At 42.4% G+C, this 22,463-nt stretch overlaps 1 protein-coding gene across 1 annotated transcript in view; it reads right to left on the reverse strand.

Annotated features, from left to right (window-relative positions):
• The window catches only part of LOC309572234 (sucrase-isomaltase, intestinal-like), a gene marked incomplete at both ends in the record, with an annotated part of 58,945 nt that overhangs the window by 20,334 nt on the left and 16,148 nt on the right, over positions 1-22,463 (reverse strand). Inside the window, 8 exons of the mRNA XM_082280366.1 lie at positions 220-336; positions 897-1,065; positions 4,266-4,383; positions 7,528-7,612; positions 7,694-7,810; positions 7,921-8,034; positions 13,565-13,696; positions 14,687-14,812. Of these exons, the coding sequence (XP_082136492.1) occupies positions 220-336; positions 897-1,065; positions 4,266-4,383; positions 7,528-7,612; positions 7,694-7,810; positions 7,921-8,034; positions 13,565-13,696; positions 14,687-14,812 (978 nt within the window). The remainder of the gene's footprint in view (positions 1-219; positions 337-896; positions 1,066-4,265; positions 4,384-7,527; positions 7,613-7,693; positions 7,811-7,920; positions 8,035-13,564; positions 13,697-14,686; positions 14,813-22,463) is intronic.

A 22,463-nucleotide genomic window follows, 5' to 3' on the forward strand; every position in this document is an offset into this window, starting at 1 on the left:
ACAAAGTGAGAAGACCAGTGTTTCTATGTTATCTTTACATTATGGATGGGAAAATTTTACATTTCACTGTGTAATTCCTGCTCTCAGTGCAGCACTCCTTTTTGCCCACTGCTCCAGTTTACCCAAGAATGGCAGGTTAATTTCTGAGAAAGTAATACAAATCACTGTCCACATAACTGTAATCACAGGCTACAGCTTTATGTAATTTTGTTTACTTACGCTGTTTCCCTCTGCATTGTGATTTCTGGAAAATGGATAGAAAGAGCCAAGCTGCATCCAGCGCAGGCAGAGTTCGTAGGTAGTGTTGTAGTTAAACCCACAGATATCGGCACCAATCTAAGGAAAAATAAAATTTTGGGGTTTTGTAAGTGTTTGTGATTGTGACTGAGGCCCAAAAATGAGAGGCTACAGAAATTTGCTAATAAAAATAATTTTTTGTAAAGAAATAACTGTTTTTAATTAGTTTGTAAGAATGCTCCATAATGATACAAATTTTTCTGCAACTGAGGTTGTGTTGTCTCCTAGAGCACTAAGTTCAGTGTGGAAGACCTGACTGTATTTCCAAATTCTTCTGACTGTATTTCCAAATATCTCTACAAATTCTCCCTCCCAGCTTGCAGACCTAGGGGTTTTGCAAGGGGCTTAAATCACAGAATACATAATACAAAGAGATCAGTTTTGGATGGCACGCATTAAGTCAGCCTGAAGCTTGCAGTGCTGTTTTTGTTTCCCTTCAGCAGCCAAGACTGACATTAAGCCTTTTAATCTGCAGTTCCTTACGCTGTGGAGGCTGTTACTGCTGGCCACCTCAAGTGGCTTGTTCCAGAAAACATTTGAGTTAATTTGAAGTGATATTGTGTATGAGCCAGCACCTGCCTAGAGGACACCAGACTTACATAGGGAATGCCAAAGAGGTTGAATTCCAGGATTCCAACGACTGACCGGTGCAGGTCCTTCCACTGAGAGAAGTTGTCACCCAGCCAGTGTCCACTGTGCTTCCCACTGCCAACGAATGTGGACCGACTCAAGACAAACGCCCGCTTTCCAGTTGCCTGCTGGACAACACTGCAAAGAAATGCAACAAGATCATTAAAAACAACAATGGTAACCAAGAGCTCTTATCATCAGCCTCAGCATCCAGGCACAATTTTATCTGGAAGGGTATTATTCATGAAACAATTATTATTGCGATCCCTACTCACATGAAAATGTGGCTGCAGAACTGCAAATAAAAGAAAGTTTCACACAGTGACCAAAATAAAAAAAATAAAATCTATCCGATTCGCAAAACAATTTGTCTCAGGTATTTTTTGTCTTGCTAAATAATAATTTGCATTTAATTTATTCTCAGCAGTGTCTCAAAATGAAAAATTGAATCATAATTTCCTTTGTATATTAGTACATTAAATTAAGTGTCCAGTGAGTTCCTAAAAAACAATATAACAGGTATTTTTTTCAACACAGGATTTAGTTAGAGATTTGTATTGGTAAATAAATTTCTAATATCCTGGAACTAAAAGCAAAAAAAGCCCAACAAAACACAAAAACCAAAAAACCAAAACCACACAAAAATATCAAAATTATATCTAAACATCTTATAAAAAAATAAATAATCAATATAGAAAACAAATGTGTAATCATTCAAAATGCCACCCCATCCTTGTAGTATTTTCTCTGGTTTCCTGTCTTTTTTAATATATGAGGCTTCATTCAAGAATTAGTAGTACAATGAATTTATCTTTGCTTTTTGAAAATCATTTTGCTGCATCACCAGAAAATCAAGGAATATATCTTACTAACAAATCTATTACAAAATTCCTCAGCATAGACTCCTCTCTGTACATAATTATAAATTCCATTATTTTATACTGCAGGAACTCAAATTCAACTCTGCTTTAATATGATTTGGGCAACACCATTTAGATTCTCTGGGAAATTTTAGCATGAAATATTAATCATGTTGTTCACCATCTACTTCCTTCTCCCTTTTCTTAATGAGTTTTCATCAAGAGTTCTTTCACCTGTACTCATAATGGCCCAGTGTTTGCTCTTGGGTCTGTAATGGCACACAGACTTTAAAGTGCTTCAACACTTGCTTCTGAAGCAAAAAAAACCCAACCCAACAGCTTTCATGGAAGACTGAATGTATTAATCTTAGGGGCCATATGCAGTAAGAGGTGCAATTCTTGAACTGTGAGGGACCTGCTGGTTCTGGTTTGCAGGTGCACTGTAGGGCCAAAAACTGAACAAGACTCCGTGTGCTTTGTATAAAAGTTATTTTGGAGCCCTTCATGGATGTCTGTAGCAGGAGTGCTCTCCTCTGGCTCTCTTTGGCTCTATTTGCAAACACAGGTGTTAATGAAGGCAATATCAGATCAACTCAGCTATGATCCAGAGCTGCATAAACAATTTGCAACAAGTAATTTATTGCATAAGTTCAGTTTTTTGCGAACCATTTCAGAACAGGTCCTAATGTTGTCAAATGTATTTGTTGATTTAAATTATTTACAGAATATCATGTGCAAATAACTCTTGGCATTAAGCTATGCACAGACTGATTGCTGCTAGTTTATGTATTCAAATTCAAACCATTTGACATAGGCCAGATGACACATTTCCTGTTCTCTGTCTGCCTCAGGATAATTCTTAGAATTGATTTTTTATATGATTATGAAGTTGTCATGTATTTTCATCCAATATTCTGCACTTGATGCTGGGTGCTAAATATTCCTGTCAGTAATTTAATTTAATATATTCTTTGTGAAGAGTGAATGCAAAAAGGATATGCAACCAGCCTTGAAAAGAAATGCATTTGAGAAACCCAAATGAGTATGTAGGAAAAATACTACACCGAAGTTTCCCAGCTTTGCAGCAAAATCAACCTCTGCATACACTTCTGGTGGTCTGCTCCACATTTGGCCGAGCAAAGTAAGTTTGTTTTGTAAGGAGTCCTGGAAGCAAGTGGTTCAGGAAGGGGGAAGGTTCCCAGCCTTGGGGAAGGCTGTGAGGAGCTGTGCAGCAGTAACTGATCCAGAGGCATTAGTCTGGAGCAGCACAGCCAGGACAACATGGGCACTGAAGGGGCTGGGGCAGGTGTGCCTGCAAACAAAGCTTTTCCTCCTGAATTCATAGGGTTTGTCTCAGGCAATTGGCTTTGCTGGCACAAAGCTTGAGTAAAGCTAAAAATAACAGCTCAAGAAGACAGGAAATCTGAAGGCTCTATTCACAGTGCTACCAAGACAGTACACGGTTATGTGGACTCCAGTGTGCAGAGAACAAACTCCAGTGGAGAGAGCAGTGCTGACAGGATCTCGTCAGAGGCTGGGGAATGGGGGCCCAAAAACCATGGTAAGAAGTCCAGAGTTCAGAGGCTTTCTGCTCTTTCTGTCAAAAGTAGAACTGTGCTTCAGCCAGGCCCATAAGAGCTGACAAACTACTTCTCCTCTTTCTCAGTGTTTCCCTTGCCCCGGATTTGGCAAATAAAATACAAACACATCAACACCAGAATTAGGCTCACTTAACCATGTCCTCCGGATGCTATCACAATCCAGCTTCTGAAAATGAGTGCTAAGTGCTGAAACAGACCACACGTCGACCACTGCTTTGGCTCTTGCCCTGCTGGAAAAGGCATGATTTGCCCATTTCATTTAAACCAACAGCTAGCTTTGCACAGCAACAGTCTGCCTGCATAAGCTGGTCTTGAGTGCTTCCCAGCTGCAAAATGAGTTTTACAGTAGCTGACAGCAACTGTGCTGCAATGCAGCTCTGCCCTCCTGAACCAACTAAGCCCCAAGCCAATCTGCAAAACACTGCCTGCCAGGAACCAGAGGCAACTCCAGAAGCAGCTGGCAGACCTGTACAGTTTGGATTCTCCACTGACAGTGACAGAAACTCCTCTGCCACAACAGCAAAGGGACAGACAAATTCCCCTGACACTACACAAGGGTGCTTCTGCTGCAGCTGCTCATGAGAAGCTCTAACCAAGTACACGAGCATCTTGCTCTAGCTATACAAAAGCAGAAGGTGAAAAGTTAGGCCCTACACACACATCCTGATTCAGCTGAGAAAAGTAAAATTATAAAGGATTCTGTTCTTCGTTCCAAGGTTCTCTTTTCTTGAAACTTCTTACTAAATGGCAAACAGTAAAATGAAACATGGGTCTGTTTCTTATTAAATACTATTACAGATTTCCCAGGTAACATCAGTGGCTTTTTAAATGCATTTTAATCACCTGAAATCTGATTAGAAATATTTTAAAAACTTACTTAAAAGTTGGTTCTGTCTGTGACCAGCCAAAAAGAGAGTGTGTGTTGTAATGGTCTCCAAGGTAAGTCTTGGAGTCAGGACACAGTGTCTTTTCTGCCAGGGAACGATCAGAGATGCCTGGGAATGACACAAAACACTGCAAAATCATATACATTACAATTCAAACCTCTTCACATTCCTACACATTTAGGGATGAAAACACCAAAAGATTTGGGAAGAGGAAAAGCTGGAGCGCTGGACCTGCAATGATTTAAGGTTAGCAAATAGCCACGAATACATGCTTGCAGACAGGCACCTGTCCTTGGAGAGGGGGAGAGGACTGAGTAAACACTGATAATTAATTTCAAGTTCTATGTCCAATAATTCAAAACATCCGTACAGATGTCATGTATTCAGTAAGTAATAGTCAGAAAGAAAATTTCTGCTTTGCTGAGTTAAGAATGCACCTACATATTATGTCACACAATGACAAATCTTAGTTAAAAGCAAAAATTTTGCACAGATGCTACCTGGTCTTTGATCCCATATCAAAGAGATGCTGGCAAAGCCCATTTGGTGCAAAAAAATTTCTATCCTCTTCAGGTAACCACCATGAAAAAGCCACAGGAAATTCAGCAGGAATTGGACAGGTCAGATGTTTATACATCTTATAAAATTCTCTTAAAATATAAAAAGAAAGTAAATTCTCAAAAATTCTTTTTTTTCATGCTTAATTAGGTGCATTCACCACTGCAACTTTTTCTCCATGAACAAGCAATCTCCCTGCCTAATTGCACTTCCTGTATGGTTGCAGTTCATTACCAAAATTTCTCTGTACCTGAAACCCCATTAGCCTCTCTGCTCTGCTGTGCCACTACAGCTACATTCCTTGTGTTTGGATCTTTAGACACAAAGTGTGGGTGATCTACATCAGAAATAACTTAATTTATAGGCAATTTCCAAGTAACTTTGACTGCTATGTCTTTGAAGAAGACACTAAGCTTCTGAGGAAAGTCACACTTAATGTCCCAGTGGCTCTTAATTATTAGCCCCATAAATTTAAGGTGGGATAGGAGAGAAAATGCTACCACATGAATCATAGTTTCATGCTTCCTTCTTTTTCTGAGTATTTTGTATTCTGCCTCAGCAATACTGATTATTTTACAACTGCATATTAATCTTCAGTATAAAGTGTTTTATAGAAAATTGATTTGAAGGACATCTGGTTTTAGAAGTTCAAGCCATGGTTACATGTGGTTATAAAATTTAGATAAGGAGGTTGAAGGCTACATTGACAAAATGCCTGAGGCTCTAAGACTAGGACTTGCACAGATGAAATCACCTCAGACAACAGTGAGCTCCCAAAACTCTGCTAACCCCAGGAAAGTCCTAATGCCTTGTTGGACTCAACAGCTTAGGTCACATCTCATGCCTACACCAGTCAAGGGCTTGGACAGCTAAGAACATGCATCTATTCTATAAAGTGAAATAGAAAAGAAAGCCCTTAAACACCGGTTCAAAACAGATTCCCTGCAACTTGGAATGTAATGCCTAGGACTCCTGGCTGCAGAAGGGAGACCAGTAACGGGGAGGTCTCTGGGAAGACCTTAGAGCAGCCTTCTGGTACCTAAAGGGGACCTACAATAAACCTGAAGAGGGACTTTTTAAAAGGGCACGGAGTGATAGGACAGGGAGTAATTGTTTCAAGAGAGTTGGCTTATATTAGACATAAGGAAGAAATTCTTTACTGTGAGGGTGGTGAAACACTGAAACGGGCTGCCCAGAGAAGTTGTAGATGCCCATCCCCAGAAAGTGTTCAAGGCCAGGATGGATAGGGTTTCAAGAAACTTGGTCTGGTGTCCCTTGCCCATGGTAGGGGGGCTGGAACAAGATGGTCTCAAAGGTCCCTTCCAACACAAACCATTCTATGATTTCATGGTATCATTCTAATACTGTGAGTTACAAGCAGAAATAGGGGCATACGTGCCTAAGTCAAGTCAGAGAAACTGGGCTCAAAACACACCTGTCTTCAGTATCTCTCAGTGTCCTTACATGTCATGTAGGCCTCTAGGTCTGAGTCCTTTCTAGTGCCTCAGACTTCAATGCTAATCTTCACAAAGCTCAGCTGCATGGCTCAGAAGCCACTGCATGGGTTCACTCTCAGTCCTTTGTGATGTAAAGGGACCTCTGCCGTTTTGGCCATTTTACCCAGTGTCTCACTTTTTTTTTTTTTTTGAAGACTGACAAAAAATGAAGGTAATTTAAGGCAAAGGTGGAAATTCTCATCATTTCCTGGGCTTTGGTCAAGACCCACAGGGCCAGTATGAAATGGTTACCTTACAAAGAGAGCAAACACCAAAATCATCATTAAAAGCTCTGCTTCTGCTTTCAAAAATTTACAATCTCTTTATAATATTTTGTCATGCTTTTGTTATGTTTATGTTTCTCTTACATTCAAAGTAAAAAAAAACCAAATTGCAATTTAATAAAGAATATTTTGAATTCTCATGACAGTACGAAAGCCTGAAGGCAAAAAAGGGACATTTCCAATACTCCACTGTCAGCTTTCTGCTGCATATTAACACTGCTCAGGCAGCTGGGCTTTCCTGGGGAAATGTTGGCTGGATTAACTGCCAGGACCACTGGCAATAATCATAGGTATTCATGGCTTCCTGGGGAAGAATGAACATATCATTAACTCAGCTTCTGGAAAAGGTTTTCCCATTCCTGTAAGTCTCCCATAGGCTTAGACATTTTAAAACTTATTTTTAGTGCATTTCTAGTAACACAGTGAAAATTTTTTCCTAAGAGAAAGGAAATATACTGAACTAAGGCACCAGGGAGATACCATCTCCCTTGTCATAGTTTGTGAGAAGCCGAGACTGCCCATCTCTGAGACTAGCAGTGGAAAGGCAGAAGGGTTACTCCCTCCATAAGTCTGTAGCTGAGTTACAGTGTAGGTATCTTGCCCTTTTTTTGATGTGGACCAGTTGCTCAGTGAATGCCAGGAAAGCTCATTTTTCTAGTCCTGTTACGAGGCAGAGCCTTGGACAGAGGAAAGTGATTATTTTTGATCCAATTGTCAAAGCTGAGCCACTGGAGTCTTGAACAAATATGTAACTGAACTGAACATACAGAACAGGCAGGGAAAGATGGAAAATGACAGAATGGATTTTTCCCCCCCTAAAATATAGCCTATCAAGGTTTAAAGCAAAAAAAACAAGAAAACCAAAGAAACAAACAAACAAAAAATTGACAATGAAATTATATTATTATACTTACTAGGAGTGTAAGGAGGATTATTGATTTCATTATCAGCACATCCAGGATACTGGCCTCTCATGAAATTGGATGGTTCATTCATATCCTTTAATAAAGAGAGTAAGACATGTGGAAATCCTCATTTTCTTTTTTTTAAAGAAGGGAGGGCAGATATAATGAGACATACAATCCAGATCCCATCGTAGTCAAGGACATCCTTAAACTCCAGACACAACTGGGTCCACCACTCCACAGTCCTAGGGTTGGTGTAGTCAGGAAACACAGAATCTCCAGGAGGCCAGGCCTAGGGGTTACATACGTAAATCCTGGTTATTGTCTCATTTCTGTTACACTGCTGCTTTATTGTTTTGAAGCAGCACTAGACCAAATGCATTGCAAAATTTAAAAACCCACCTGCCCGACAGCAGGAGTTACACCATCAGAGTTGTTCACCCACACTCCCATTTCCTGGCCGAGTTCGTAAGGTCTGTAAGTGCCTGGCTCCTCATCCTTGGTTATGAAAGGGTCCTGAAAACAGCAATCATATTTCCTTTATTGAAATCCCAGAGGTAACAAATACTCTTCTATTTGTATATTTTAGAAAAATTTGGATTATGTTCTTAATGCCGATTGCAAAAATACTGGAAGAAAACAGCATTAAAATTTAATAAGAGTTGAGAGCACATAATAATTTAGAAAAAGTCATTAAGGATATGTCATGAGTATTTCTTGTGTAAGGCAAGAGCAATGTGAAATTATTAAATACCCTCTTGTTTATTTTTTATGAGACTTTCTATGTTCAAATTATTTTAGAGAGGCACTAGATTTTACTCTTCCCCCACCAAGGTCTCCGCTGCAGCTCAGTGCCATGCATTCCCACACTTGAGCCCCTCTGGGTTTCCTCCAAGGCAATCATTATTCCTGCTGCCTCAGTATCAACAGCTCAATGCTGGAATAACTAAAATTTTCAAGGGGCTTGAAGCTGGCCACATCCAACCTCCAAAGGGCCCTGTTAGCCCCCCATTCCAAATCAAGGTGGACAAGGGTATTTTATGCCAGTCAGATGCAGAGTAACCCAATTCACACCTGCCTGTGGGGCCTTACACCTCCATTCTTTGCAGGTACCAAGACCACAGAATTTTACACCCCACAACTTGTCCTTCCTGCCCCATTTCACTGCTTGGGGTGGTCACCACCTCCCACTGCTGCCAGTGATAATGACACCAACAACTTATGTGCCTCAGGACGGCCACCAGTAGCCATCAAGCTCATCCAAAGTGAGCCTGATCAGCTCCTGGGGATGATAGAGACCCACCCAGCATGCTGGAAAGTTAATAAAGTTAGGAATACTTTGAGATGCCAGTGAATGAAGAGATACTCTGCAACTCTGCTCAGCAGTCAGCTGCAAGGAGATAAGTGCACTTCGCAATACAACCCTAACTGGAAGCAGTTACCTGCTTTGTGGCTTTTAGAACAGATAAAGATTGCAGCCATTTTAGAAGGGAACTCTACTTTTTCCTTAGAAAACCTTACTTCCTTGCGTTCTGCTTTAGACAATACCATTCAGTTATAGCTTGTGTAATAATTTCAGTGAACTTTAATCAAAATGTGATAGAAGTCTAACTAATAAATATCTTAAGAAGAAAAAAATATCAGATCCCAAATGGTAAGTTGCTTTAAAGGCTTGTTTCAAAGCTCATTTAAATGCCTGAATTAATTGCTTGATTTACTTGTAAGCCCTCTGATAACTATAGCTCTGGTGAGGGAAGTATATTCTTCCACGCCTCAACAACAAAAGCTACAGCTAAATCCCTACTTTAAGTGCGAAATTCCGTTTAACTTTAACTATCCAGCTCTAGTGTCACCTCCATAAGGACTATAAGTGTCCATTACATTTTTTAGCTTGTTCAACAGTCCAACTTCGCAAAAAGACAAAACTGTCCATCTGCAATAATTATCCTATAATTGAGGTAAAGATGTCTCTCAAGGGACTTGAAGGCTAGAAAGAGTCATCTTAATTAGCTACTCCTAATCCAAACGTACGGCTTCCTTCAGCTGAAAGGTTATTCCAGTGCATAAATCTAATACATTATGCAGGTTTAGTACGGCCCTAAAGAGAACAAAACCTCTCCATGCATGCAAGGGTTGTTTTTGGGGAAGGAGTTTCAAGCCTGTTAAATTGTGCCTAACTCATCTTTTTAGCATCTTGGGGAGGAGGTGCTGAGCATCCTGAACTCCAACTGACTGCCTAAACACTGGGGAGCACCCAGCACATACCCAGACAGATGCACTTCCACCTGTGGCCCCAAACACAGATTTTGATGCACATCCATAAAAACTTATCTCCGGAAATTTTAGCCTCTACAGCTCACAGAACTGGACTTTAAAATATTAAAGATATCAAGCATTATTTTGAATCATGAGCATGTTGCTCTTGACTTCTAAGTATTCTGCCACTCATGTCATTCCTAGCTGTTTCTATTTTTAGTATGATTTAATAGATGGTATACAAGGTCTTTCATTAAAGATCCTCTTTAGTAAAAATGTTTATAATTTTTCAGTGTAGTCATTGTTACTTTAGAACTTCTTTGTTTCTAAAGAATATATTTGTTCTGACACAGCTGAAACATGCACATTATTTAGTGCAATAATGATGGCAAAGTCACAATTTGCCACAAATAGAGGTGGCCTCTGAAAGAGATCAGGAGAGAGAAGTGCTAAAGGGCTGCACTTAGAGGCTCCAGTAAGGGAGCCATGCTACTCTCAAGGTGACCATAGTCACGGAGGGCTCTCAGCATTGGATGCAAGCATAGGGAGCAGACTCCCTGCTGGTGTGGCACCAGCCACCCCAGTGATGGTGGCACAGCTGAGTTCAGAGTCCCATCCTCAGGCAGGTTACCAGTGTTAATACTGATGGCTGTCAGGATCTGCACTTTGCTTGTGACCAAAGTGGTCTGAGATGAGGTAGACAGAACCCATTCCCCAAATCCATTTACTAGAGGTTTTCCATGACAATAAGTGGCGGCAGTCAGAGCCCATTTCCTGAAATCATCATGAGGGAGGCAACAATATGCTGTATTTGGGGAACTCACCCATTACTGTCACTACCCAAAGGGAATCTAAACAGAAAATTGTTCTTTCAGTATCCAACTGGATCACACTTGCCTTGATTGCAGCTAGTTTGGCTTTGCTATCACTTGGGAATAAAACCCTTCGCACTGCTCCAGCTCCCAACTCAACTTAGGAGAATGCTTTACATCACTAAGGAATGCTAACAGACAGATTTTGACAGAGATGTCAGCAATTGTAATAAAGTGAAAATAGAAAACTTTGGTACTGGTGCAACCTATACTTCGCATTAACTTTTAAATAATGAAGGACAGACTGGCTCAGCTTTTGTTCTTTTTTCACAAGGTTGGCTAAATAACTAGAGCAGAAGACAGTCCTTAGATACAGGTTAGGGGAAGGCTGAAAGAAAGGCTTCCTATCTGGATTCCCATTAGCTCATTATACGAATTAAGAGTTGCTATGTTCCTTGCATCTGTCTAACAGCTGAATTTATGCAGCAACACCTCCCTGCACTGCTGCAGAATGTGCCATCTGAGAAAATGAAACGGCTTTAAAAATGCTGTTGAAGTTAAATTCATAAGTAAGAAGATAATGTTGCTCACCCACTAAACCACGACTGCTTGCCTGTAGCTTCATACCCAGTAGCAAGTGCAAAATAACTGGAGACATCCCAACATTGATGAAAAAGAGACGACTACCATATATTTAATGAAAGGCAAGAGTGCATAGGAAGAGCTACCCCAAACTCCTGGTATTTTATCTTTGAGATAAACCAATAAATAGGCATGTGGTATTTAATGTTACAGCTCTCAGAGATTAGATAAATTTTAGAGTAGTATTGAGGATACAGAGACTCTAAACTGCCTAACAGTTAGAAAGAGCAATCAGTCCTGACAGCACATGTGCTCGCTACTGCTTAGTTATTTACAACGATGTATCCAGTAAATTTGGGTCTATTTTTGTTTTAAAGTTTATCTCCATCAAAGTGACTTAGTAATTTGTTACTATTTAAACTCTGTGCCTTGAACCTTTACTTATGGAAACTGATTTCACTGCTGCACCCCAGAGCCTCTCAGCTGTAGAAGAAATGGAACCTTCAGGGGAAGGTATCTTTAGGGGCAAACTGCTAGCAAGCAGTGGTCACTATATAGACTGCTATTTCCATTATCAATATAAAATTGATCACTTGGGCTGCGTGGTTTTGTTTGAGATTCCTAGTAGAAAATGGAATTATAGTACACCAAAGCAAAGATTAGGCAAATAATAAAAGGTACTTCTAAAGAAACTATCAGAAAGCTCCCAATTAAAAAGAAAACACTGATATAGCTATCAGTGGTGTTGACTAGGCCATCATCCTCAGTCATACTCTAAACTTCACAACAAACTGTGAGGAAAAAATAAGGACAGGGAGGCACTTCTGCCTTAATCTATCTATTTAACAAGATAATGTGATTTTTGGATGAGAAAGCTGCCGTAGCTCTTGCTTATCTTGACTCCAGATACGCCAGCACAAGTGAAAGAGCACAATTCAGGACTCTGCTGTTCAATCTCTCTCTCCACAAGCCCTTGACAGGACCCCCAGGACAAGAAGAGGAACGTGGCCCTTACTTTAAAAGGACTGGATTGACTAAGGGTCCCAACATTAGTGACCCATCCATCATGATTCAGTTGAATTAACTGAATCCTGGTCTCCTTAGAAGCATGAGCCATCAATACAATGTAGGTAAATGTGTTTGTCTTAGCCTAGCAAAAAAAGGCTGAGGGAGAATACACTTCTTTGAATCAGTGTATCAAGAAAAAAAAATAGAAGGGTGAGAGATTGGCAGTTGGAGGTAAGAACAGTAGTACCCAAATGGAAGATACAAACTGACCATTTAGGTAGAAAACAGATTACAAAACTAGTTATAGCAAAAAGTCCTGAGAGGAACTCTGTGGGATTGTCTCCTTCTCCTTACCCTGAGGCTGCAGATCAGCTCAGCCTGAGCCATCCCTGATGCATCTGTTGGGCCTGTCCACAGCACCCACCTGGGGAGGGACCCTGGCCCCAGCAGCTGCCTGTTGCTCAGCTCACCTTGCAGACGGGCAGCTTTACCCTAATGTTTGCCTTAAATCTGTCCTGCTGCAATTTAAAATGCTTTTCTTCTTATCCTGTCCCCAGTGGTTATGGAGAACAAATTGCAGCCTGCTCTGGGGAGTTCAGCCCTCCTAGTTCTAAGCTGCCGGGGGACCCTGGAGGGCAAGATCTTGTGAATTTATCAATGTGTTTTATTTAATGTCTTAATTTATTTAAATCTTTATTTAAATTTCACTTAAATTGGTCTCCAGTTTCCTTGCCACCGCTGGCGCTCACTTAGCTATTGTGACGGAGTCATTTTGGCACAAGGACATGTATGGAGAAGTGCTGGAGGGAAACAGCAAATTTTGTTGGAAAAATTTACTGGGGAAGATGGAAAATTCCAATTTTCACTTCTATCCAAATTGATTCATTTGCCCATACGTAAATTTTACTTAGAGGTTCAACATACATTTTCCACAAATTTGCATGCAAGTAATCATCTCTTATATTAATTTATATTAAAAGTAAGTACAAGGCAACATGAATTGTAGTTCGTAGTTTCCAGAGTGATTAGGAATAGATTTTTTCCACTATTCAGCTGTTTTTGTATGTGTATTAAACTAATTTGTTTATTTTCAGGGAAAGAATTGCATGAAAGCAATCCTATGTCAATTCAGAGGCAAAATTTCTCATAACTGAGTGGGGGAAAAGTGAAAGAGAATGTTTTGGCATAGAGATGGTACTGGTACACAGAAATCAAATAAAGGCAACACATTTAAAAACTAAATCTGTGAGAAATTGTTCTTCAGCTCTTTTCAACAAATGAGAAAATGGAAAATCTGCTACAATAGTATACATCTGTTAGCACCTAGGTACTGCTATGAAGAATAGTTCTTATAAATGGAGAAATAATTAGCAACATCATTAATTTACCAGAATCACAACACTGTGCTTTCCTTTCTTCTTCAGATCTTTCACGAACTCTGGCAGACCAGCAAAATTCACTTTATCATAGGTGAAGTCCAGGCGACGTTCCATGTAGTCAATGTCAAAATGCTGGACATCCTAAACATTTTTAAAGTAAAAGATTACATTAATACTTCATCTAGCTCTGGAGTTCTCACCACAGAGAGGACATGGATCTGTTGGAGGAACTCTAGAGGAGGGCCACAAAAAGTGATCAGAGGACTGGAGCACCTCTACTATGAGAACAGGCTGAGACAGATGGGGCTGTTCCACCTGGAGAAGAGAAGGCTCCAGGGAGAACTTGTTGAAGCCTTTAAATACCTAAAGGGGGCTTATAAGAAAGCTGGTGTCAGACTTTTTATGTAGGGTCTGTAGCAATAGGACAAGGAGTGATGGTTTTAAACTAAAGGAGGGTAGATTCAGACTAGATATAAGGAAGGAATTTTTTACCGTGAGGTGGCTGCCCAGAGAGGTGGTGAATGCCCCATCCCTAGAAACATTTGAGATTAAGCTGGATGGGACTCTGAGCAACCTGATTTAGTTGAAGATGTTCCTGCTCATTGCGGGGGGGTTGGACTAGATGGTCTTCAAAGGTCTCTTCCAACTCCAACTATTCTATGATTCTATGACTGAAGTATTTGATACAGAAATCAGAATGTATGCAACTGTGTTTCTAAAAAGTCACTAATGTATGTAATGAAACCTAAGAGATTGTAATTGTAATCCTAGCAGTGGACTACATGGAAATGTAGAAATCCTAGTTTAGCAACTATTTTGCAGTGATCTGCATCAGTAGTACCATTATTTATTTTTAAAATGCTAGCACCTCATACTGCATAACAGCAAATCCACACCAGAATTGGCTGCTATGCAGCCAAGAGCAGCTCTTAAACTTCACATTCAAACCCCACTTTCAATATTCTTTTAAGCATTATGAAGATATTACATGCAAACCCACTATATAAGATTATGGATGTCCTTTTATTCTACAATTCTCTTTGTAAGATAATTATTTTTCCTCTATTTTAATTTTAATCACCTCACTTCAGAGTGTAAGATTAGCATATACAGTGAAAAATCCATACTTACATATGGGATGTCATGGTGCTCCATGCGATTGACAGTTTCCTTCAGAACATCAAGGCTGCCATAGCCCCAGCGGGAGAGCTGAAATCCCAGAGACCAGTAGGCTGGCATGTGTGGGCGTCCAATGGCCTGCAGCAGGAATGAGGAATACAGAAACACAAGAGGTGAGATTAAAAGAAGTTATTCTGAACACCAGGAGAGGCTTCCAGATCATTTAAGGCACAAAGACCAGGGCACAGGCATCACACCCCTGTTAAATACCCATTTCTCTCTCCAAGTGGTTCTCAGCACATGCTTGGCACTTCTCCTAGTGGATCCTTGCTCTTCAGAGAGGCTCCAACAACACCCACACTGAGCATCACTTCTAAGAACACCCCAGTAGAAGGCACAGTGCATAAAAGCCAGGCTGATGTTAAATGCAGTCTCAGCCTCTGCAGCAGTATGGGCCCTCACTTACAGAGTGCATGCCATCAGAAATCCAGCATGGATCCTCATGCCACCTGATCCACAACAACTCCACAAACCCCTTGGACAAGAGAGGGCAAGTCTCCAACGACACACAGCAACATAAGCTTTGCAAACTTCTCTTGCCATGTCCAGCTGGACTAACTCATCAAGCATCTGATGTTTATTTGAGCTCTCTGAAGTTTTAATCATATTTACACACCAACTTGATGAAATTCAGCTATTTATGGCTGACTACTGTTATTGCTGGCCCACAGCCTTGTGTTGCCAGACACTGACAACCCTCTTAAATGCCAGTTACTGTTTGGTCCCAAAATTCTCAACTGAAACACAAGGTAATGAGTTAAATATGATTTTATAAATATTTGATTTCCACTGTCTGAACATAATCCATCTGTAAATGGCATGGGGAAACTCAATTGAGTGCACAGGGAAGCAAGGCATCCTGCTATGCTTCCCCTGGTGAGAGCTGCTGTGGTAACCTGGGATGAGCAGTGGGCAATCACGATGTGTCTGTTCTACAAGTAAGCTGAAATCTGGCTTTGCCTCATTAGTACACACTAGTGTTTTCTGGGGGACATCTCTTGAAATCCTTACTTCAGTTACATCCAACGAAACTAACCTTTGATTTGTATTTCTAACACCTTTGCAGGCAATACATAAAAATCTAGTAGCTAGTAAGCACCATGACTTATTAATCAGCTGCAGCTATTGTCCCCCTTTGGCTAAAAAATGGCTCCTCCCTTATTTCCTTGTGGATCTCCATATTTAGGTAATTATGCTTAGAAGTGAAAAATAACAAAACTTGCATATTGGCAGCTAAACCCCATCTACTTTAAATAAATAAATCAAGGCATTTCTGGCACTCTGTACTTATTGCATTGATAAGCTTTCTGGAGATGCATTGCATGAAGGCACACCCTCCTATGGGATTTTCTCCAGGAAGAGTCTGACCTGGGAAAGCAATGCTGAACTTGAAATTGCTCTAAAATACATCACATTTGCTAGAGCATCAGTACACAGATGTACAAAGCGCATCAGACAGAAAACCACATGTGGGAGAGAGGCAGAAAAAAGCCGAGGATGTTTTAATGCCCCTGATCTGGGGAACACACAGGATAAATTGCTTCCAAAGAAGAAAGGCTTGGGAACACACAGTCAAACCTAAGCCCTAAGAATTACAAATTTGGCTACAGTGTGCTTTTGCGTATTGGGATGCTGCTGTTTCACCTAAGCGAAAACATGAGGAGGCCAGAACAACTGGTGAGGTTAATGCTTTGGGCCTCTCCAGGAGGGACGCTCTGGCTGATCAGCACAGCTGCCCCATACACCTGCTACTTGTCCCATCCCACCAGACTTAACTTTCCTGATCCTCCTCAACACCACCTTCTCCTCCAATTCAGCTGGAGGCTGGGGTCTTCAGAAGAAGTGGGAGCAGCTCTCAGCAGCATGTTCCTGCCACAGAAGCACTCAGCTTCCACTGCACGCTGCTGTGCCCTCGCCAGGACAGGCCCTGAACAGACAAGGTGGTCCCTACCACGTAGGAGGAGGTCAATGGACAGACACATGTCATAACTACCCTGGTGCTATTCCATCTCCTTGCATATGTCATTAATTTTTTTCCAGCGTGTGTGGACACGTCTGATCATCCAGACTATCTTTCAAGCTCTGTTGGGGTTTTCTGTGGAGAGCATGGGGCATCATGGCACAGGACAATCTCCTAGACACCCTGTGAGCCAGCACCAAGGTGTCCAGCACAGCATGGCAAGCCTCAGGGCAAGAAGTCTTCTTCTCTGTCACATCCACACCCACCATGTCAAGGATAAATTCATCTGAGGAGGCAGCAGAGCTTGTTTTAGACCAGCAAAGGCTGCAAGATGAGCTTTGTGAACCCTCATTTTGTGCTCCTAAAGCAGATGCATATTTTGCCCTTGCTTTCTCTACCGTAAACAGAAAATGACCTCTACAAACAAGGTTAAAAAAACAGACCAAAACAAAAGAAGTCCCTAATGAAATAAAATGCACAGGCTTCTTATCTTGGACAAGAGAAATAGGGAAAACCACCTGATAAATATCAATCTTGCAGATAAATGCAGAGCCTTGTGCCCTGGCAGGATGTCTGCATGGCATCTGCTGCCTCTTCCCAAGCAGGCTGGGAAATGGGAAAGGGGTGACCAGCCTGGGCAGAGGCAGTGGGAGCTGCTGAGCAGCTGTGCTCCAGGTTCTGTGATACCCTGGGTCACTCCTGGCTGGGGAGGACAGTCAGTCCAGGACAGCACCAATACAGTGCATTTCAAGAGCTGGATGGGGGTTTGCTTCTTCCCCAATGTCCTATCAAGCATCCAAGTGGACAGCAGTGGGGCTGGAGGTGGAGCTGTGGCCACTGGTGGGTCAGTCAGAGCCCTTCCAAAAGGGCACATCCCCAGTGCTGGGGTTTGCTGAGGTTCAGCTGCCCACTCTTACAGGATGGTGCTGTGTCACTGTGGACCACAGAACAAGATGGTATTTTATGACAGCATCCCTTGAGGAGTTTGGGATTACAGCTGAACCAACAGAAAAATATCCACCTTGCAAGGAAGATATTAAGTTTTTAAAGCAATTAAAAAGGTTCACCAGACTGGTGCATCTATGGTGAGCTTAATTGAAACCAGCAGAACATTTGAAGAGGAAGGATGAAAACAGGGCAGCTGGGAAAACAAATGTTCTTTTTTCTAATTATGCTGCGGACTCTCTCTAATGGATCCCCCGAAGCTTCCTGATAAAGTAACTGACATATGGTACCCACTCACAGATGGATCAGCAGAGGCAGGAATGTAATTTTGCAAACCTGAAAACTCAAGTTGGATTTGATATATATTTAGGATCTAGTTAATTCATATAGATTGTATTCTGCATACAAATGATCACAAAGTACAGCAGCGAGAGAAAGCCTGCTTAGCAAAATTGACTCCCATAGAATCAGAAAAGGTAGATGGGGTATGGCAGGGGAACTGAGGGAGGAAAATGCAGAAACAGCAAACATATGGGGTATCCAAAATGAGAAAAAACAAACAAACAAACAAGAAAACCCCTCAAAGATAGGGTAGTGCAGAACCAGTAAAAAAAAAAAAAAAAAGATCCTATTTTCTCTTCCTGCACTTGCTTCTTAAATAACTCCTGCTGTTTAATAAATTCGCTGTTAGTTTTTCCATGCTTACATAACTTGGCATTATGTGTATTTTTTTTTCACTTTCTTTGGAGGCACTTGAGAGCTGATGTATCCGGGGGGTACCCTGGAAGCATTTTGTGGTAAGAACAAAGTGCAGTGGAAACAAGTATATCTAACAGATAAAATCTGTGTCTAGGGAGCAGGTGATCTGTATTCATTTTCCCTGTGTTGGATTATTGGACAAGTAACACTAATATGAGCATCAATGCTATGAACTAGGTTATAAATTCTATAGAGTAAATTGGGATCCTATTCTGTTAACACTATGACCAAAGACTTTGATGAGAGAGAGACAGCTGCAGAGTTATGCCTATATATCACAGAGGCTGGAGAGAGATACTCTTTCCTTTGCTCAAAAAGGAGCTGAGATCTCCAGCAATGCAGATTGCTAATCTTGCACCCTAATTAGCCACACAAAATGATTTCTGAAGCTTGATATTTGCTTCAACTCCCTTTCTTCAAAGAGGAGTTACAGGAGGAAACCACAAAAACCCAAGTGGGTTAATGCTCTGGATTTAGACACAGAAATAGTGTTTCTGTATAGTCACACAATGGCTAAATTCCACAGGTGCTCCTATGGCCCAGGTATCTGTATCCAGCTCATCCCCTATGACTTAAGGCAGGCAGGTGAGTGACGTGGTCACCTAGTCATTTAGAAGGGTAACCTTCACTCAAACTAACAGAAGCTGAGCTTTGATTTAGGAGAGCAAGAAGAAAGGCCCTGCAGCTGCTAAACCATAAAGAAGATGCTCACAACCTCAAGAATATAAAAAATGTGAGGATTTTCAATGCCAAGGTCTTCAAACCTTGTTCTTTGCTGCACAAAATAATTATCAGCTGTTTATTCCTTCTTGGGGAATTCAGCTGCGAGACTCTCACTGAATCATCTGTGATAAAACTGAGGTACAAGCAGGTTCCCCATGTTACCTCTCCAACAGGAGAATGGACTAGAGACCTCCTGAGGTCCATTACACCTGTAACTAGCCCACACTTCTGTAAGGAGGAAGCAAACCAGCAATTTTCTCTTCAAACAGAATTAGGAGACTTGCAGTTGTCAGAGACTGAAATATTAGAGTTTATGACTTAAACATTTTCTTTAAGGACTTTTAAAACTGTATTACAAAAGCTGAAGAGAAGACTACCACACCCTGAATGGGGCCCTGAGGCCTGACACTGCTCGCTGATGAAGATAAGATAAAGTAGCAACTCAGGGCTGGGGACATTCACTGACCACAGGCTTAACACCTCCAAGATGAGGACCACAGCCCCAGGGCTATCAGCTGCCAGGCTCGAACAGACCCTCGAACCAAGGGGTGGATGGAGGAGAGGCTTTGTGTATCTTGGAAAAGCCTCTGGTCAGAGGTGCAGTGACTGCCCATCCTCCACTGTGCAGAACCCAGCTGAGGGGTCCTCACCGGGCTGGGGGAAGTTTATCCACAGCAGAAGGGGGTGACATGGCCCATGACAGGGGCCCCCCTCAAAGGGGTCCCCAGACCCTGCACCAGAGCACCAGAGATGATGCAACAGACCCTCAGTGTTGCAAGGGACAGTGTGTCAAGCCAGGCCCTGCAAGAGAGGCAGGTGGGCATTCCCACCTGACCCAAAGTGTATATTAATCCACGGGATTCTGTACTCTTCAGCGTGTGGTGGCATGTGGCAGCATGTAGTGGCGTGGCCACGGCGGCGACGGGGGACCCTCACCACCAGCAGAGCAGATGGAGGGGAGCAACGAGACGTCATTGGGACCCTCGGATGGGTGATACGCTTCCATCTAACCCCTGTCACCTCTCCCTGTTCCCCCACCCCCCACACACACTTCTTTTTCTTCCCTTCTCTTTGCCTCTTATACTATTAAATAAAATACATCCATTTTTTGGCAACATCTAACCTAGTTTGGTTTTAATCTCACTTCTGGGGTATTTTGAACCTTCTAAGTTCTTTCTGGTTTATGCTCAGAGACTTAGCTTGCTTTGCTTTCCTAGGTCTAAACCAAATTGTAACAGCAGTGTGCTCACTTACAGCATATTATTGGATAATTTGTGATAACAAATTAATGGCTTCCTCTCTACCCAAGAGCTATTAAATATCTATTTGTTGAACCCTAACATTCCTGAGTGTGTTGTTATGGAGCTCATACACCACTGCTATGCACTGTTGGTTCTGTTCTGAAAGGCCACCAGTGGTCTTGGCAATGTTGGCCTGGAATACCAGGCTCAGCTCAGTGCCTGAACCCTTTAGCTTGTTACTGCTTTTTCTCACCCTCCTGCAAACTGAGGTGTTTGCCATTAGAAGTGAGATTTGTGTTACGTAATTGTTCTGCACACCAGACCTCTTCTGCAGTAGGAGAAAAATGTGATCACTGTCATATATGGAGAGCTGTACAGGACAATCTCAGATGGGGCAGGAGAAATGCCCCACACAGCTGGGCTCAGGGACAGGAGGGAGCAGAAGAATCGGGCTGGAGGCTTCTCCTTCCCATGGGACTATGCCCAGCACATACCCTCTACCTGCTGTCACTGCTGTAGCACTCTGGTGCCACTGGCAGGATGCATCACCTTTAGCTCACCTCTGCTCCATGCACAGCAGAGGGACAGTGGTACGAGCATTTAGCCCTCTGCTCCCTTCTCACACCCTGCTGTTGGGGTCCCTCCCCTGCCATGGAGCCCTGGCAGAGGGGCCCTGAGGGCACAGACACTGGGTTTCCCTGGCCCTGCTCAGCCTCGTTCCCCACTGGTTGTTTTGTGTTCCCTGCGCGGGCAGAAGGACCCTCGGGTCCTGTGATTGCCTCAGTTCCTCGGCAGAGCTCCAGCCATGCGGCTGGAGAAATAAACATCTCTGAAACATCTACCAAGAATCGGTCCATATATGTTTCTTTCCCACCGGACTCCTGATTTGATACATTGTGTTACAGAATCCCCACAGTAACACCCTGCCTCACTCTTGGAGCAGATTATCCTGGGCCAGGCTGGCATCCAGGGCCACCACAGCTTTTGCTGTTGCTGTCCTCACTCCATGGATGCAGAGAGCCTGGTGGCTCTGGCCGGGCAGCTTCAATAATCACATGATCACCACACAGGGAGCCCTGTTCCTGGCATAGCCTGGACCCAGCAGCTCTGGCCAAGAGTCCATGGTCCATGCTGGGTGCTGGTGGCAACCTGGAGAGGTGTGTGGGGAAATCTTGCATACTCCAGAGACCAAATAAAGAGCTTTGTTACAAAGCTGTCCTAACTCACTGGTTTGGAGGGAGCGACATGAAAGCACAGAGCAGAGCTAGGTTCCTAAACCTCTCACAGAAACAAGTGTAGCAGGGGCAGAGAGGTGGCTCAGATATTGACGTGGCACTGAAAGCCACAGCACAAAACATTTGAGAAAGGTATAAAGCACTTTGCTCTGGAAACAGATCCCTTGTTCTCACCAGCTGTGCTCCAACTGGCACCTGGCCACCCTGCCACACCAGTGGGACCATCCTGGAGAGATACAATGCATGGTCCCTGCAAAAAGCAGTGATTGTGGCAGATGCTTGCACAGGAGAGAGGTGCCTCGCTAAGCTCTGCAGCAGTGCAGCCTGGTCCCACCATGGGCCCCTGCAGCCAGGAGCTCCCAAAACACCAATTCCTGGAGGAGACCCATGCAAACAGCTGAGAGAGCCAAGCTATGGTGCTGAGCAGTGCCTTGCAGACATCAGTCACACTTCTCCTTTCTACCCCTTCTCCTTCCCTACAGCATGACAATGACTGCACGGGGAAAGTCCTCTCAGTGTGACAGAAAAGACAATTGAAAAAGAAAGTATTTTCTGTCTCCTTCACCACCTTCCCACATATCTTGTACATAAAAGCCAAATTATTACCCTAGAGACTAATAATATGGTAATTGTAACACTTCTGACCTTGGAATTTCAGGATGTTTACTGAAGAAGTTATTATTTCACACTGAAATCACTAACATGCATTCTTTAAGATTCCCTAGAGAGCTGAGCACAAGCTCAAAGAATACAGAACAGGATTTTTTTGTCCTGGCATGTGACATGTCTCATTAGGAGACGCCCACTGCTCTCCTTTACCTTGTTTTCTTTGCTCCAGCTCCATTTCCAGAGACGGGTGGAAAGTG

Source organism: Coloeus monedula, assembly GCF_965178545.1.
Source record: "Coloeus monedula genome assembly, chromosome: 4".
Taxonomy (NCBI): Eukaryota; Metazoa; Chordata; class Aves; order Passeriformes; family Corvidae; genus Coloeus; species Coloeus monedula.